Below are 17647 nucleotides of genomic sequence, written 5' to 3'. Positions count from 1 at the left end.
TCAAAACATGTAAGGAAACTACTGCCTCTCCTTTTTGGCTGTTTCATGGTGCTCTTACAGCAGATTGTTAGGTTTTTTTTCCTCCTTGTTCACTCCTATCTGGCACACTTTCATGCCAGCAAGGTCAGTGCTTTCTGGACTCACGATCCTGATGTAGGACCTCTCTTGGGAAAATATTTCTTACCTAAACCCTTGCACGTGCAAGCTTTCTCAGTAAGCTGGAGCTGCCTCAAACAGTAATCTTTTGGCTCTGTTTTCTATGCCTTTTACAGAGTTTGGAAACTGAATTGCCTTAAAAGGTCAAGTTGAAGAAAACTGGCCATTTTTAATTCTCCACAATCTCCTCTGATGATCATCACCTCTTTAAAGATCATGCTGTCAGGTGATTATGTGGTGTTCTCAGAAAGCAACCTGCTCCTATTTTGTGATGATGTTCTGATGCAGTGCTGCTTGCAACTATGGCCCTGCCTTGCTTTAACCAAGATGAACTTGGCATCATCTTTGCATGATACTGATTGCTGGTCTTAACCCTCAGTGCAAGGTCAGATGGGATAGAAGACGAAGATATGAACTCCTAATTTCTTTTGGCAGACAGTCTGCATGGACAGGGTTAAGAAAGTAAAGTAGATCTGTTGGAGAGGGTCCAGTGGAGGGCCACTAAGATGATCAGAGGGTGGAGCATCCCTCCTACAGGAACAGGTTGAGTGAGCTGGATCTCACAGTTCAGCCTGGAGAAGAGAAGGCTCCAGGGAGACCTAACAGCAGCCTTCCACTACCTGAAGGGGGCCTATAGAAAGCTGGAGAGGGACTTTTCATAAGGGCTTGTGCTGATAACACAAGGGGCAGTGGTTTTAAACTGGAGCAGAGAAGATTTAGATTCAACCCTAGGAAGAAGTTTTTTACTGTGAGGGTGGTGAGACACTGAAACAGGTTGCCCAGAGAAGCTATGGATGCTTCATTCCTGGAGGTGTTTAAGACTAGGCTGGATGAGGCTCTGAGTAACCTGGTCTAGTGGGAGGTGTCCCTGCCTGTTGCAAGGGGGTTGGAACTAGAGGATCTTTAAGGTCCCTTTCAATTCAGGCCACTCTGTGATTCTATGATGATTGTGTGAATTGTGTGGATTGGACCAGCACTTCAAAAGTATGTGTTAAGAATCTGAGGGGATGTATAGGTTGCTGTCTTAAGAAAATGCAGAAATTTCTGGCTACAAGCTGATCATATATCAAATGACTCTTTATTTCCAGACATAAATGTCTGATGGAGATGAGGATTAATCATCAGCACAAACCACATTAACCAAATAGTCCTGCTTCTGCACTCTTGAGTATGAGGGATGTGGGACTACCAGCAGTGTTTATGAGTTCATTATATTTCATTTGGTCTAGAGGACTTGTTGAATGGCTGCAAGAGGTTAATTGAAGTGGTATGTACCAAGAAGAAAGGTAGTAAGAGGAGGGTTTTGGGTTGCAGTTCTCAGTGTGCAGTGCCAGTGCCTTTCACTTCACAGTTGTGCTTTTGTCAGTGTGGAGATGAGCAGTTTGGAATACAAACCAGTATTTGGGATGGGCAGGAGGGTGAACCAAGGAATGTGAAAAATGGGTAAAAGAACAGTAGCACCCTGGGGAGACATGCTTACATGAGATGATGATAGATAAGCGAGTACAATGCTGCATGAAAGCTGTTTTCACACTGTGGTTTTCTGCTGTTGCTCAGATTAGGAGATGCATTTAGGTTTTCTTTTCAAGATTGTTGTCAAATCCATTCTACTTTGAGTGTTCCCAGCTGGTCCATGGCTGTTATGAAAGGGGACATGGTGAAGAGAGACAATATGGGATTCCACTCAGAAGAGAAGGGAAGAGCTGCTGGGCCTGTCTCCTGGTACCAGAGAAAAGAGATTTGGAGAGGCAGCAGATCCTACATCACAATTAATGCAGACAGTTGAGATCTGCATGGCAGCTGCATAATGGGCATGGGCATTTGGCCTCGTCACACTTGTGTGTGCTGTTGTACAGCATGCCTCTTTCTTCCTTCAGGGCCAAGCAGAGCAGGATTGTTGCAGTTCTGTGTGGTTTGTTTGGAAGCTCTGTTGTTCCCTTCTACATGATAAGGGCACTTCACAGGGGAGCAAATTTGACTCTTGTATTTTGTTATTGTACAGCATGCCTCTTCCTTCCTGCAGGGCCAAGCAGAGCTGAGTCTGCAGCAGGGTTGTTGCAGTTCTGTGTGGTTTGTTTGGAAGCTCTGTTGTGCCCTTCTACATGATAAGGGCACTTCACAGGGGAGCAAATTTGACTCTTGTATTTTCCCTGTGAGATCTTGTGGCTGACTCCTATGTCTCCAGCAGAGAAGAGAGAGAAGTTGTGTGGACCCCTGCTAATGTGACATCCTCACACAGGAGTGGTCTGCAATAGCTACTGGTTCCTCATGTTACTCTTGCCAAATGCTGAATTTTCTCCTGCAGAAATACCCATTTATACATATGTGCACCTGTTTAATCATCAGATACAGTTCTTGGCTATAAACCAATTAGCAGAGGGCTAATAAGCAGCAGCATAAAAAGTCTTCCATTGAACACTGGAGTGATAAAACTTTAATTGATTTGCTGTTTTGTTCTTGCTAACCATATGGGCCTTTTGCTAGAATTAATTGAACATACTGTACAATACAATGGAGAATAAGAAGCATGAGCTTACATAACTGAATAGTTGAGCAAGCTAAAAATTCAGGGGAATACATTTTGTTCACCAACTTGTGACTGAAGCCAGTCTAGGATGGTGTGTCTCATATCTGTCACGTTGGAACTGAACTTTTTGTCCTTCTCTTTTTAGATTGTTCTGTGTCAGAATAACATCCAAGTTAGTTATGTTTCTTGATCCTAAATTTAGTGCAACATTATTCCTATTAATAATACCCTCATGGGCATTGTTTTTAAATGCATAATCCCTAGTTTAGGATTACTGGAGATTATGGGAGCAGTTTCTTCCTTGTCTTTTTCACTGCTACCTGAGCCAATCTACCAAGCAGATATGTTGGTCTGCTTTTCCTGAATGCCATGTTGCTAATGTTCATGATTGAGTGTCTTCCTGTGACTCTGACATACTTGTTGTTGGAAAGTTGTTCCTAGTGAGTAAAACTGTCCAGTCATCAAATGTTCTTGCTACATTGTTGCCCAATTTTGCCAAGATACTTCATAAAGTTTAGCATAGATGAGTGAATTGTGAGAGAAGGTTAAAGGATCAATAATCTTAGAGATGCCTTCTGAAATTCACTGTGCTGTTTAACTGAGTTTTGGGAAGATCCTCTGTGTTCAGGGCTAGAAGACTAAATGGGGAGACACTTGCCCTAGAGGACCTGGTTCAGCAGAGGTTATGTAGGCAGATACAAAGGTAGATTGTCTTGGAGGCAGAGGGGCATTTTCAATGGTCCATTCCCACACTTTTTGGCTGGTTCTACTTCTCATTGGTTTATTATAAACATCCAGACAAACCTAAATAAATCTCTGACTTGGTGGGATTTTGAAACTGTATTTGGGAGGATTTTCCAATTGAAATTATGGAATGCCTGTTGATTTTGGTTTATCAAGATGTGCAAATTGGCAGCAGCTCTTGTAGCCATTCAGTGCTTTTTCAGTCCTTGTCAGTCCTTTTCAGGTTGTTTACCTTTGCCTTTGGGATTTGCTAAATCCAGTGGAGTTAGAAATCCTTTCTCTGCCATCAGGTGTAAGAAGGACAAAAGTGTGTGTGAGCTTATGTAAAATAACAAGCTGAATTTATATTTGCAGCCTTTTGTTTGTTTGTTTTAACTTCTCTTCAGATTATTTCCATTTGTGCTCAAAGTTTCTGCCACACAATGCCACAATGTTTGGAAACAAATTAACCTCCATAGTTGAACTCTATCTGTTTCAGATTACAGCCCTAGATTTTAAACTTCAAGCCTCTGGAATTAGGACTGACCTTTTTCCTGACATAATTTCCTCTGTACCCTTAGGTCCATTTCTGTTCAGAAAGCTTGGAAAACACTTGGCAGAAGAATTTTAGTCATCATTCTGGCTTTTATTTTTATGATGATTATCTATAGTGAGCAGCACACATGAAAAACGTTCAGCTAATTTCAAGAGGAGGCAGTTGGGGGAAAACACACGTATTTTGTTGTGAAGAGATTTTAATATCCAGTGATTTGCATTTCAGGATAGAAGTGAAATTCAGCTTACATTGTTTGGGACCTGTAAACATAGACAGCTGTGCCGTCACAGCTGAGCAAGACCTCAGCAGCTATTAATAAGCTGGCCTTGATTAGATGAATGGGGAGGCATCTCTTGCCATGGGCTAGGAATTTGGATAACAGAAAGAAAAAAAACAAACAAAAGAAGATGAGGCCAGAAATAGAAGGCTGATTATGAGATTTTGAGTTCCACAAAATGATGTCTGTCTATGTTTAAAGCCCCCAGTGTGCAGTGTAAATGAGGGTCATTAGGAACCTGTTTAATTTAGGGACCCCACTGAACTCCAGACTTCATTCTCCTCTCAGTTAGGCTCATGTTAAATTCTAGATTTAGAGCTCGTTTGCTTTTCCCCCTGGATGTCAGTGAGATATTTTCTGTTGGATTTGGTGGGAATGATGTTTAAATATCAGTTACATGTTCATACCTCTCCCATGGGCTTTTCATAGATATCCTCTTGCCATTGCTCAGCCTTTGTTTGAATAGCATCTCGCTGGAGAGCCTCTAGCACCTTCTTGGGAGTAACGAAGCCATATTGTGCCTCAAGCACAGCCAAGTCAATTTTTTCAGCCTTAAGTACTCCTATAACTTCATCTTGAGCCTGCAGAAACACAAAGTAAGGTTTAATTTTGTTAAACACTATGCATGTATTTACAGATAAGCTTTCTACTTTTGATTGCACAGAAGCTAGAAAACCTGTTTAAAGAAAGCTGTGTGTGAAGTGCCTCAAAATATCATGAAGACAGTTAAAAAGCCGTAGGGAAATGCTGGCCTTCCAGTACTTCTGTTAGTTTTGCATGAACTCCAACATTTTCAGGGCCCTCATCAATGCTGATTAGATTGTATTGCTGCTTGTGGACCAGTGTGTGGCATTTCAGGAGAAAGTGTGACTTGTGTTAGTGCAAAATGTTAGAGTGGTTTGAATACTGTGTTCAGTTTTGGGTCCCTCACTGCAAGAAGGACATTGAGGTGCTGGAGCATGTCCAGAGAAGGGCAGCAAAGCTGGTAAAGGATCTAGAGAACAAGTCTTAAGAACAGCTGAGGGAGCTGGGATTGTTTAGTCTGGAGCAGAGGAGATTGGAGTGAGGTGGGGGTTGATCTCTTCTTCCTAGTCATAGGACAAGAGGAAATGGCCTGAATGCTATTTTTGTTCCTGAGTGTTGAGGCATTAGAACAGGCTGCTTAGGGGAGGTGATAGAGTCACCATCCCTGGAGATGTTCAAGAAATGTGTGGACATGTGGTTTAGTGGCCATGATATTGTCAGGTCAGTGGTTGGACTCAATGATCTAAGAGATCTTTTCTAACCAAAACAATTCTGTGATTCTGTAGTCTAAACCTGCCTGGGGTCATCTGTTTCTGTTGTTACAATAAGCTTGTTTGAGTGGTGACTGTAGTGAGTTGTGTGGTGCAGGGGCTGTGACCCTTTGCAACATACATTCCAAAGCTATGCCATAATGGCAGTTCTTGAAAAGAAGATGAATTGCCTTCCAAGCTGGCAGTAGGGTCCTGTGTGCAGGTATATGTATGTGTGCATCCATGGGTAAGACCATGCCTCCTGTTTTTACAGAGATGGAGATGTGCCCATCCTTGTGTACGTGCTTGCAGCATCAAGTGCTTCGGAAGTAACTACTGTGAAGATAGTCTCAATTTGTGAGGAAAAAACCTAATTAAAAGATCATGATTAAATGAAGTTGGTGTTCTCTGGTATACAAAAATTGTGTTATTTAAAAAATTATAGCCTAAAAATGTGCATTATGCTTTCTCTTTTTGAATGTCAGTGTGTTGCCTTAATCTTACACAATATCCGAGGACATCCTGCTGCCAAAGAGTAGATATACTGCACTCTGAGACCTGTTTTCAATAGGTTTCTCTGTGTATGTGTTGCAGAAAGTGCACAAGCTAGCAGGTGCACATGCCCCGCTCCCTATCATATGGTATTGCTCTCTAAATCTGTACTCCATGCTGGAGAAACGTGCCCTATGTACCTGCAGTATTGATTCTCTCTGCTCTCGGAATAAAACAACAAAACAAACCACCAAGAACATAGTTACTTGATAGAGTTACTAGGGCACAGAATACCTTCTGTGAATATTGTGCTAATTGTCTGAAATTCTCTCATGAGAATATCTGATTACATGAATGTTTCCACTGGAGGGAGTGGATTAGATCACCACCTTCCCTAGGGCTGTGTCCATCTCTTTTTTTCCTGCATCCTCTGGTGGTGGAGGTTGCCCTCTGCCTCTGTTATGGTGATATAACTACCTGAACTTTCTCAAACATCCATTGTCTGCAATGGTCTTGGGTAAAAACAAACCCAAGTACGTGCTAATCCTAGAAGGGTAGAGGAAAAATAGAGGAAATCAGAAAGAGGGATGTGTCAGGAGAGGGTTACACTTGTGACTGCTTTTGTCTGGAGTACTTCTGTAACCTTGTTTGTGACTGCTTAAAAATAGATAGAATAATCTGGTTTTGTTTACTAATCCTTAAACACTGTAGAACAATCCTAGAAGAGTGATCTCTGTGCATTCTGTATGTTCTGGAAGTGCAGTGTTGTAACATTTACCTTTGAAACTTAATTAGGATTGGATTGACAACTTATCTTCAGAGATTGGACTTAGCATCACAGGAGGCGGAAAATCTGGAACAAAAAATGACTTCTTGCTGTTTTCATTCGTGATGCATACTTAAGAATGTTGGATAGGATATTAAAATGTCCAAAGGAGTCTGATCATTTTCCAGCTTTGATTTCACTCTCTTCCAGTTTTAAATATCAAGAATTGAATTATTAGAATAGAATAGAATAGAACAGAGCAGAGTAGAATAGAACAGAGTAGAACAGAATAGAGTAGAGTAGAGTAGAGTAGAGTAGAATAGAATAGAATAGAATAGAATAGAATAGAATAGAATAGAATAGAATAGAATAGAATAGAATAGAATAGAATAGAATAGAATTGAATTAACCAGGTTGGAAGAGACCTTTGAGAGCATCGAGTCCAACCTATGTTGTGTATGTTTATATATACATTTGTATTAAACAAGTGTAATGAAGTGTATGTGTGTGTAATATATACACGCACCTCTCTGAGAGGAAGAGAGAAGTGTTTTGAAAGAGTATGAATTTTCACCTAACTAGTTTACAAACAGGGAAATCTGTTTGCACCATGCAGTGTTCTGTAGCAGTTTGCCTTGTACCTGCCCTTAGGGACTGATACATCTGTCAAATATTTGTAGTGCAAGTTTGTTCTGTTAAGCATTTATGAATTATTATGTAAATATGTTCATATATGTTAAGGATGGAACTAGCCAGAAATGTCTAGGTAATAAGCTCTGAAACTTTGTGATGCACCCATTTATGCCACCTTGGCTGATTTGCTCTTCCCTCTGCCTGTGAGCAGTTTAAAGTGGCCATCACTACTTATGTGCAATCAGCCTGCCACAGAAGTGTTCTCCCTGGGAGCTGCAAATCTGGTTCCCACTTCCTGAAATTATGTTTGACCAGGTTAGGCATAATTTTCCACTTGGCAGCTGGCTCATTTTCCAGCTAAAAAAAAAAACGCTTTCTCTTCAAAATCCAGTGAGCTAAGTGGTATTCAACACTTGAAGCCTCATATTCTGGGAAATAAAATGGCTGTTTTGATTTTTCTAGCAAAAAAGATGTTAGAATACTGTTGAGTGAGTTAATTCTTGTGACCTGGGACATGCTGATTCATAGGAAGTAATATTCATGACTGTATAGGAGAGGGGAAATAAGAAATAATCAACAGATCTTAAATGTCTCTGATATATTCTCCATAGGGGTTTTTCCAGTGACAAATGTATTCAAAGTGCATAGTATGGGGCAGCACAAAAGGAAGGTTTTGTGAGTTTTCTGCTGTCAGAGTTACATGTTCCCTCACAGTGGATCCTGAGTGTTTTTACTGTGACACAGGTACATTGTGAATGAATTCTATTTGTATTTAAGGGTGGTGTAAAGATCACTTTTTTTTCTGGCTGATAGCTGGGCTGGAGGAAGTGTGTTTGCACCTGGAATATGAAATAAGAAAATAAATCACCTGTAATTCACCCTCGAGGACACTAAGAAGAAACAGCAAGTCATCACGAGAGAGATCCTCTCTTTTCTTGAAAGAGCTTGTTTGTTTTTTCTCTGCTTTAGGACTTCTTAGGATGGTACCAGCTTGGGCTGCATCCTTCTCCTTTAGCCTTTGTTGCACATTTCCTTTCCCACTATAACCAACTTCTTCATCATGGTGGTCTTTTGGTCTTTGCTGGCTCAGCTTTGGTCTGGTTAGGCTTTCTGTGCTGTTACTTCTGGAACGCATGGTTTCTCTCTCTGAAGCTGAAGGAAGGTGGAGAAAAAATTAGTTGTTTCAACTAACAGAGACTGTAAAATTATTACCATAATTTGTGGTGAATATTATTCCCTGCAGACTGGCAGTTTTCGTTCCCACACAAAGATGTTTCTCATTTGACAAAAGCTCACCAACTTACATAAGGCAAGAGGACTGGGCTGTGATCTTTACTGGGTGCCTATAGTGAGGTGGATCACAACTGATCTTACATATTTCTAACAATTCCCTGCTCAGTATCTCCAAAGGCAGCAACTTCAGCAGCAGTGCTGTACACATCATTGCAGACCATGCTTCTACCTTGAGAGACAGGACCTCTCTCTCACCTTTCAGGTAGATGTGATGAGGCAAATTTAGGTTTAGGGGATTTTCACTAGGCAGACCTTTCAGTTCCAATTTCATAATACCCCTTACTGTACAGTCCTTACTATACAGCCATGGTTTGTTTGCCTTTCCAAGGGAGAGCACAAAAGCAGTCCTTTACTAACAGGAATGATGCAGTTGCCTTCCCTGCATTTTGCAGAATGTAGAGTTGAGCACATCCAGACTGCAAATGGTTGGCCTCATTTTAAACACCTCCTGCCCAACACCGCCACCGCTCCCCACACTGAACTACCTTGTTGTAACCATGGTGTGTGTGTCCCCCACCCTGACAACCACATAGTACTTAACCTTACTACTTCTTTAGTGCTGGACTCTAGCACTCTAGAGGTGTCAGTACCTGGCCAAAGGGAGACTTATCTAACTAGGCCCCTTTGAAGTGCCACTGTGAAGTAAACATACTCTATTGCCTTTTCAGATAAATGACTAACACTGTGTAAATATTGATTAACCTCAGGAACTGTGTTTTGCTTATCGCTACTCAGATTAAAGTATGAATGGATTATTGTCCACCTCTATAGCAAAACTGTAGTCATAGCCACTGTCTAGCAGACAAAACCCTAAACATGTGATTCAAAGGTGAAATCAAACATGTTCCAAATACAAAAAAGGCACAATTTTTCTTCTTAAACTGTAAAGTTTAATTGCTGAAAAGTCCAGGTAATTGTTATGGCCTGTGGTAGGCAGAGGATGATTGTGCTGCTCCTTTCTGTCACAAATCTGGGGCTGATAAAGTCGATTTCTACCACATTCAGACTAACTCTTAAAGAGTATTGCTACTTTGGAAGAAGATTGTTGGTTTCCTTTGAGTGTAAAATGCTTGATGCCTCCTTGGCTTTTACATACAGGGAGTGGTTAGTGTTCATAAGATCAAGTGCAGAACTTGTGAGTTACATCAGGTAACTTGAACGCACTCTGAGCTCGTCCATTCATTTTGATGGAGCAAATGCAGGGCACTGTGAAATGCATGAACAGTCCAAGAAGTCCTCACATACACTGGGTGCAGCAGCAGTCTCAACTGGGTATCAGGCTACTGTCAAACTTGTTGATAAGTGTCCATATAGCATTCCTGGTGGAATGGAAGACGAACCAGGGCATAAGGAAGAGGTTTGTCCTACCAAGAAGGACACCCTGCCTCTCTTTGCTCTTACACTGTAGACATGCTCTTGACTTCAAGACTACATGCCGTACACAGTTTTCACAACTGCAGAAGACAAGCTATGACTACCTTTAAGGTTGTTCCGACTTTCTAATCAGTTAGGCCAGTCCTTATTGCAGTGGCAAAATGCACTTAATCCCTGAGAGGAACTGCTGACCTGCCAAATAGGTTACCCTCCTATGGAGATGGCACTTTGCAGCATCCCAGAGTGGATTTTTCTTCTTTTCTTGTTGGGCTGAGTTGCTGTGTGTAGTTTAGCTGCATTCTCTTCTGCCATTTCTGAATGCCAGTGCATACTGTTGAATCTGCTAATGCAGATATTTATCAGATTTAGCAATTACCATGGTATTTGTAATGATTAATAAGATCCCCTCTCAGTCTTCTCCTCTCCATGCTTAACAGCCCCAGGTCACTTAGCCTTTCCTCATAAGATGGCTGTTCAGTCCCTTAATCATCCTTGTAGCCTTCCCTTGGACTCTCTCTAGTATTTCCCTGTCCCTCCTGAACAGAAGGAACAGGAGCAGAAGAAACAAGGATGCTTGTCAGCATTCTCATATGGTGCTTTATGTTCCATCTTCTTTCATCAAAAACAAAAGAAGATTGAAAGGGACCATCCAGATCATGAAGTTGTGTCTCCTGAAATCACAGCCTATTGCACAGTGGGTACTAAATAGAGATTAGTTTACTGAAGTTTGCTAACTGAAAAGCACAAGGCCTGTGTTCTGCACTGTTGTGCTTCCCTTCACGTTACAAGGTGTCTGGTTTACTGAAGATTTTGCAGTGGTATCTTGCTTGAAGTCACAAGGTGATGGTTCCCAAGCTCGTCAGATTCAGTGCAACTGGTTCCAAATTAAAAATGGAGTTAAGGGTAGGTTACTTTGATGTTATGGTAGATCAAATTCTTGCAAGTAACATGCTCAGCAAAGTGTGAATCTATTCCCAGTGTTCGTGCTCTTGGGCTTTTTTATAGTTTGTTTTCTGTTCTGTTTTTTAAAGAGCTTGCTCATCTCTGAACAAGTGTGCTGTCCATCTGCATGCCAAAGAGGAATTCTCTTCTCAGGCCTTTTCTAGAGCCAGTTCCTTCAGACAGCATGTGTTTAGGACTTTTGTCATTTCCCTGAGAGGGAATGCCTTGCTTTGTGGTAGATCTTCACCACTTCCACAGATAGAGCACTTCCTTTTGGCTAGATTGCTTGAGCACTTTCCTCAAAACTGTTTTCAGTGGCTTCTGTCCAGAGGGATGCTCTGTTGTATCAGCATTTGGGCTGTGCTTTTAATCACCATAGTCTCTTGCACTATTTTGGTGCATAGACTGGCCAGTAAATAAGAAGGAACTTCTTTTCTTGAGTGGGTTTTCACCCAGGGTCTCTGGGATGTTTCCATCCTGGCATGGAAACTGCAAGATTAATCTTTATCTGGGAACAATGATTCAGGAATGCTAACCTGTCTAGTCTTCTACATCTGTTGGCATGTAGAGTTGCAGGGAGTCAAGCAGGGGAAAGAAAATAGATTAGCAGCTAGTCTGTTTTCCCTCCTGCAGGATCTTGTCAAATTTTGGTCTTTGATGCCCTTGGGGATCCTGCAAGAACAGCAATTACTCAAATGGGAAGAAAGTTTGGATTCGAAAGAGGATGCAGACACTCCCAGACAGGAATAGTGTGTGGTTGACAGTTGGGCAAGATTTTTTTTTATGCTCATATCACCACTTTGTCAAATTTCTCATCCCTTGGAATCAGGGAGCCTATTCTGAGACAGTAAGATGCCTTTTGGACTTTGAGAGAGCTACCACGTTATTCTGGTGATGGTAAAGGTACTGTGAAATTTTGACCATCTGTTTTCTTCTCCTCCTGCTTCCAATCCTGCAGTGTTTTGCACATATGCAGTGATTGTGGTTAGGTAATACCTTCTCAAGTCCCCTTAATGTATGAGGTTGACACAGGTTCACAGCTCTCTTTAGAAGGCTGCACCTGTGTGGGAAGTTTTCTTCACCTCCTTTTGAAGACACTATCTGTGTCAGTTGTCTCTCATTTCAGTACTGGTGTGTGAACTTGTAATGTGGTCTTCACTTTTGAAATGTCTTTAATTACATATACATGCACATACACCCTTTCACAGGATTTGTGCTTGGAAGTAGAGGAAAGAGGCTCTCCCACGTGGTCCTTTTGTGGCTCTGAGCTCAGCTAAGGCCCTTTTGGTCAGGTATTGAGATAGGCTGCCCAGGGAGGTGGAGTCACTGTCACTGAGGCGTTCAAGAAATGTGTGGACATGGAACTTGAAGACATGGTTTAATCACCATGGTGGACTTAGCTTGGTGGCTGGATTCAATGACCTTAGAGGTCTTTTCCAACCAAAATAATTCTATGATTGTATGTAGATTAACTGATACCAGCCCATCTCCTGTTGAGGCTCAGGTGGTGTTTGTACAGGAGCTCATACTGTGGCTGTTCAAACCATGCCCGTCCTCAATCTTCTGCATGAGCTGCTTGCTTGGAACACACTTGAAATTTTTGGATTGGGCAAATATGGTTAGGAATTCTCCTGTTCAGAGATGTCAAACCTTGTTCTGTGCAAGGTTCTTCAGACAGTCCATGAAACAAAGTGGTGTGTGTACTGACTAGATCACTTCATGATGATCCATGAGAAAATCAAGAGTTGGGGCTCCTGGCTGTATCGCGTAACAATTCTATGGGAAAACTGTGCAGCTGTTCTGCAACTTGAAATGAAGACCTGGATTCCACAGAGCTTCCAGTCCAGAAATCAGTATTTGGAGACATTTCTGACATGTGCTGATTTTTCCCTTATACCTTAGAACAACTTCTGACTGGACCTAACACAGAGAGGCACTCCCATCTCTTTTTTTTCCTGCTAAACTCTTCTTCTGTCTCCTTCACAGGAATTCAGCTCTCCTAGTTTGTGGTGCAGTATTTTGCTAAGTTGATGAGAGTCTGAGAAAATTACAGTATATTTATTACATTATCCCTGGGCAGTTTGTGTAGCAAATATGTTAGAGACAGTGGATTTGTTGGAGGAGATCTGTCTTCTCAGTGAGGTGTTACACATGCCACAAGGTCACAATGTGCAACTGAAGGTTTAGTTGCAGTGGGAGAAAGATTCTGAAGCTTTATGCTTCCCATAGCTTCCACATGCTGCTGCAGGGCGACAACACCAGCATAATCCTATGTTTTCATGGCTTCAAAAGACTGAAGAGGAATCAAAACTAAAATAGCCAGAATTTCTTTAGTATTCTGCTTCTGATAGCCAAGAGCTGTGGGGAATTTTGTGCTATTATGCTGAATTCCTTCTGAGAGATGAATATGGGGAATTTTTTTGCTGTCTGCTTCCCAGGATTCAGGGGACTTTTTCCCCCTTCTTTTTAAAGTAAAATGCTTGACACTCATTTTGTAATTAGACACTAAAAGTGGATTATTTATAAGTATTAGTGCAAGAGAGATTTTTTGGGGGCATGTGAAGAATATTACTGTGTCAGGTAGATCTAAGTGTTTGAAAAGGTAAACTCTGCAGTACCTTATTAACTATTTCTGAATGAAAAATAAATCTTACAGTTCTCTTTGTGACAGATTTATTTATTTATTTTATTTTTATTCCTGTGAGGGTGCTGGAGCCATGGATCAGGCTGCCTAGAGAAGTTCTGGAGTCTCTTTCTATGGAGACTCCAAATCTGCCTTGCTATGTGTCTGGGTCATTTACTCTGGGTGATCCTGCTTTGGAAGGGAGGGTGGACTGGAATATCTCCAGAGGTCTCTTTCAACCCTTATGATTCTGTGATTCTGTGAATGTATCACAGTATCATAGTGTCATAGTATCAGTCAGGGTTGGAAGGGACCACAAGGATCATCTAGTTCCAACCCCCCTGCCATGGGCAGGGACACCCCACACTACATCAGGCTGGCCAGAGCCTCATCCAGCCTGCTCTTAAATACCTCCAGGGATGGGGCCTCAACCACCTCCCTGGACAACCCATTCCAGGGCTTCACCACTCTCATGGTGAAGAACCTCCTCCTCACCTCCAGCCTGAATCTCCCCACCTCCAGCTTCATTCCATTCCCCCTAGTCCTATCACTACCTGAGATCCTGAGAAGTCCTTCCCCAGCCTTCCTGTAGGCCCCCTTCAGATACTGGAAGGCCACAATTAGGTCACCTCAGAGCCTTCTCTTCTGCAAACTGAACAGCCCCAACTCCTTCAGTCTGTCCTCATAGGAGAGGTGCTCCAGCCCTCTGCTCATCCTTGTGGCCCTTCTCTGGACACGTTCCAGCACCTCCACATCCCTCTTGTAATAGGGGCTCCAGAACTGGACACAATACTCCAGGTGGGGTCTCAGCAGAGCTGAGCAGAGGGGCAGAGTCACCTCCCTTGCCCTGCTGGCCACACTTCTCCTGATGCAGCCCAGGATCTGATTGGCTTTGCGGGCTGCATGTGCACATTGAGAGCTCCTGTTGAGCTTCTCCTCCACCAGCACCCCCAAGTATCTCTCCTCAGGGCTGCTTTCCAGCCAGTCCCTGCCCAGCCTGGATTTGTGTCTGGAATTGCCTCGACCCAGATGCAGGACCCTGCACTTGCTCTTGTTGAACCTCCTGAGGTTGGCTTGTGCCCACCTCTCCAGCCTGTCAAGGTCCCTCTGGATGGCCTCCCTTCCCTCCAGCGTGTCTGCTGCACCACACAGCTTGGTGTCATCAGCAAACTTGCTGAGGGTGCACTCAATGCCACTGTCCATGGCACCCACAAAGATGTTGAATAAGACAGGTCCCAGGAGTGATCCCTGAGGGACTCTGCTTGTCACTGGCTTCCACTGGGACATGGGACATTCTGTATTATATAGGTACAAACATCTCTGCTAGACATATATAAAAATGGTACTTGTTGATCACCAACTTCTGTTATATAGGTTTGCTTGTGAACATTTGCTTAGCATTAAAGGAAAGGTTCTAAAGCAACCTGCTGTTTGATTTCTGAGTGGCTGTAAATTGGCTGTAAAGGGGTCCTCTTAACACACAGCAGCTGTTCTGCTGAAGGATGTGGTGTAGTAGTAGCCCTGATAAAGTTAGATAATGGTTGGGCTTGATGATCCTAGAGGTCTTTTCCAACCATAGTGATTCTATTATTCTGCCTATGTAACAGCCATATGTTCCCACACATTAGTAATTACGATCTTTCTCTAAGAGGGTAATTTTTCTTAGCACTTGGTTCAATTAATTCTGTCTTGAGTGAGTAAGTATTTAGGAAGTGTTAACAGCAGAGTGGATTTACCCTGATTAAGATGTTCTGCAGCCCTGAATAGCTAGTTGTTCCTGTATGTGCAAGCAATTCTATTTGAGGAACCATCACAGATCCTACCTAACACTCTTCTGACACCAAAATGTTAAGTTTTCTGTTCAGATAAATTTCTGGAGATAAAATAAAGGAAACCATTTTAAAGGAAAGGCTAAAGAATCTGTCCTGCCTCATTTAATACCAAACAGAACCAGAGAATTGTTTCAGTTTAGAAAAGAGCCCAACCATTGACCTAACACAACCATGGCCATTAAACCATGTCCCAAAGTGCCATGTCCACACATTTCTTGAACACCTCCAGGGATGGTGACTCCACCTCTCTGGGTAGCCTGTTCCAATGCCTGACCACTCCTTCAGGAAAGAAATTTTTCCTGTTATCCAACCTAAACCTCCCCTGACGCAGGGAACACCATTTCCTCTCATTGTATCTCCTGATACTAGGGAGAAGAAACTGACTGCCACCTCACTGTGTCTGTGTGTGTAAACCCCAAAACATAGAATTCACTGAGACAGGAGAGGGGACTGTCCAGTTTGGCTTTTAGGGTTAGAACTGAAGGAAAAATAAAGTAGAAATGTATATGTATAGTAACAGTAAGGTAGATTTAGACTGGACATTAGGAAGAAGCTCTTTACTTTGAGAGTGATGAGACACTGGAGTGAGTTGCCCAGAGAAGTTGCAGCTGCCTCCTCCCTGGAAGTGTTTAAGACCAAGCTGGATGAAGCTTTGAGCCACCCGTTCTAGCACGAGGTGTCCATGCCCATGGCAGGGGTGTGGACCTAGATGATGTTTAAGGTCTCTTCCAACTCAAGCCATTTTATGATGCTTTGAAGTAAGCCAAAAGAATTCATTTTTTTGTCCATCAAGAGAATTAAGGAAAATCTCAGCCTGTGAAAATAGCTTTTTACAAATGTGTGTTCAAATTTTAGTGTTGCTTCATTTGAAGAATGATCTTCATAACTTCTTAACTTCCTGTTAGTTCCTAAACCAGGTTTTGTAATTATACTGAAAAAAATCACAACAGTATCATAGTATCATAGTATCAGTCAGGGTTGGAAGGGACCACAAGGATCATCTAGTTCCAACCCCGCTGCCATGGGCAGGGACACCCCACACTAGATCAGGCTGGCCAGAGCCTCATCCAGCCTGGGCTTAAACACCTCCAGGGATGGGGCCTCAACCACCTCCCTGGACAACCCATTCCAGGGTTTCACCACTCTCATGGTGAAGAACCTCCTCCTCACATCCAGCCTGAATCTCCCCACCTCCAGCTTCATTCCACAATGGTGATCCCTCAGAAACCTGATCACCTTTACCTTACCACATCTACAGTGTGCACTTCAAAATGAAGTAGTTGCCCAGAGGGTATTGCAATACACTGTGTTTCTTGGGGCTCTGAAAGATGAAAAAGCCTTATAGCAAATTCTTGTTCTTGTATAGTGTTCTTCATGTATGTCTTAAACCAACATTATCCCAGTTGATACCCTTTATGTTCTACAGTCAGTGGAATTTGTCAGCAATGTGGGGTTTTAGGGATCTGAACTAGATACAATTCAGTTTAGCGCGTTGAACTTGATCCTAAATAGTTACTATTGTTCAGGGCCTGTAAAAATAGTTTGGAGGCTTAGTCAGAACTACAGTAATAAATGTAGTGAGCAAGCTTTGAAAGAAATATTAAGAACAGGATCCTGTGAAGTTATACAGGCCACCTGTGCAAGACGTAACCCTGTGGAGATTTAAGGCTGCCTTCCCAAAGGGCTTGTACAATACTTGCAAGAAATAGCTTTGTCGAATTTGCAGCTGTCTTGTTGAGCACAGGCCTTGGTCATCTGCTCCCTGGCTTGGCAGGTATAACAAAGGCAGTGTGTCAGCCATCATCTAACCACTGGAGTCATGCTGCTTGACAGCACTGCTCCCAGGGTACCGCCAGCCTATGCTGTGCCGCCTGCCTCAGGGTGGGCAGCCCTGCCTGGCTCCCAGTTTGCTGCAGCAAACTGCACCTGCACGCAGGTAGAACTGGACAGAGCATCTGGAAGCCTGTGAATAACACTGTGGCTTATTGTGGGGCACAAATAAGGATCCTCTGTATTTACATACACAACAAATATGTATCCTTTAAAATGTAAAAGTACAGACATATGCAAACTTACTCCACTGTGAGGGAAATTCAAGGACTGGGACCATGACACCTTGTGATGATTCTTTGTCCAAAATCAGATATTTTAATATAAATGTTTGCTTTCAGATATGAAA

General features: G+C 42.5%; 2 protein-coding genes across 4 annotated transcripts in view; one reads left to right on the top strand and one right to left on the bottom strand.

Moving 5' to 3' along the window:
• CMSS1 (cms1 ribosomal small subunit homolog) overlaps positions 1-17647 on the top strand; it is a 234937-nt gene that overhangs the window by 79049 nt on the left and 138241 nt on the right. The window lies entirely within an intron of this gene.
• The window catches only part of FILIP1L (filamin A interacting protein 1 like), a 198020-nt gene that overhangs the window by 76677 nt on the left and 103696 nt on the right, over positions 1-17647 (bottom strand). For all 3 annotated transcript variants that reach the window (XM_068160667.1, XM_068160668.1, XM_068160669.1), the window contains 2 exons: positions 8273-8556; positions 4647-4820 (listed from right to left, as the gene is read on the bottom strand). In XM_068160667.1, coding sequence (XP_068016768.1) covers positions 4647-4820; positions 8273-8556 — 458 coding nt within the window. The remainder of the gene's footprint in view (positions 1-4646; positions 4821-8272; positions 8557-17647) is intronic.

This window comes from Melanerpes formicivorus, unplaced genomic scaffold (genome assembly GCF_026170545.1).
Source record: "Melanerpes formicivorus ecotype bairdi unplaced genomic scaffold, bMelFor1.0.p_v2 SCAF_51, whole genome shotgun sequence".
Lineage (NCBI taxonomy): Eukaryota > Metazoa > Chordata > Aves > Piciformes > Picidae > Melanerpes > Melanerpes formicivorus.
The sequence above is the reverse complement of the archived record's forward strand: the minus strand, read 5'-3'. Positions and strand labels throughout refer to the sequence as shown.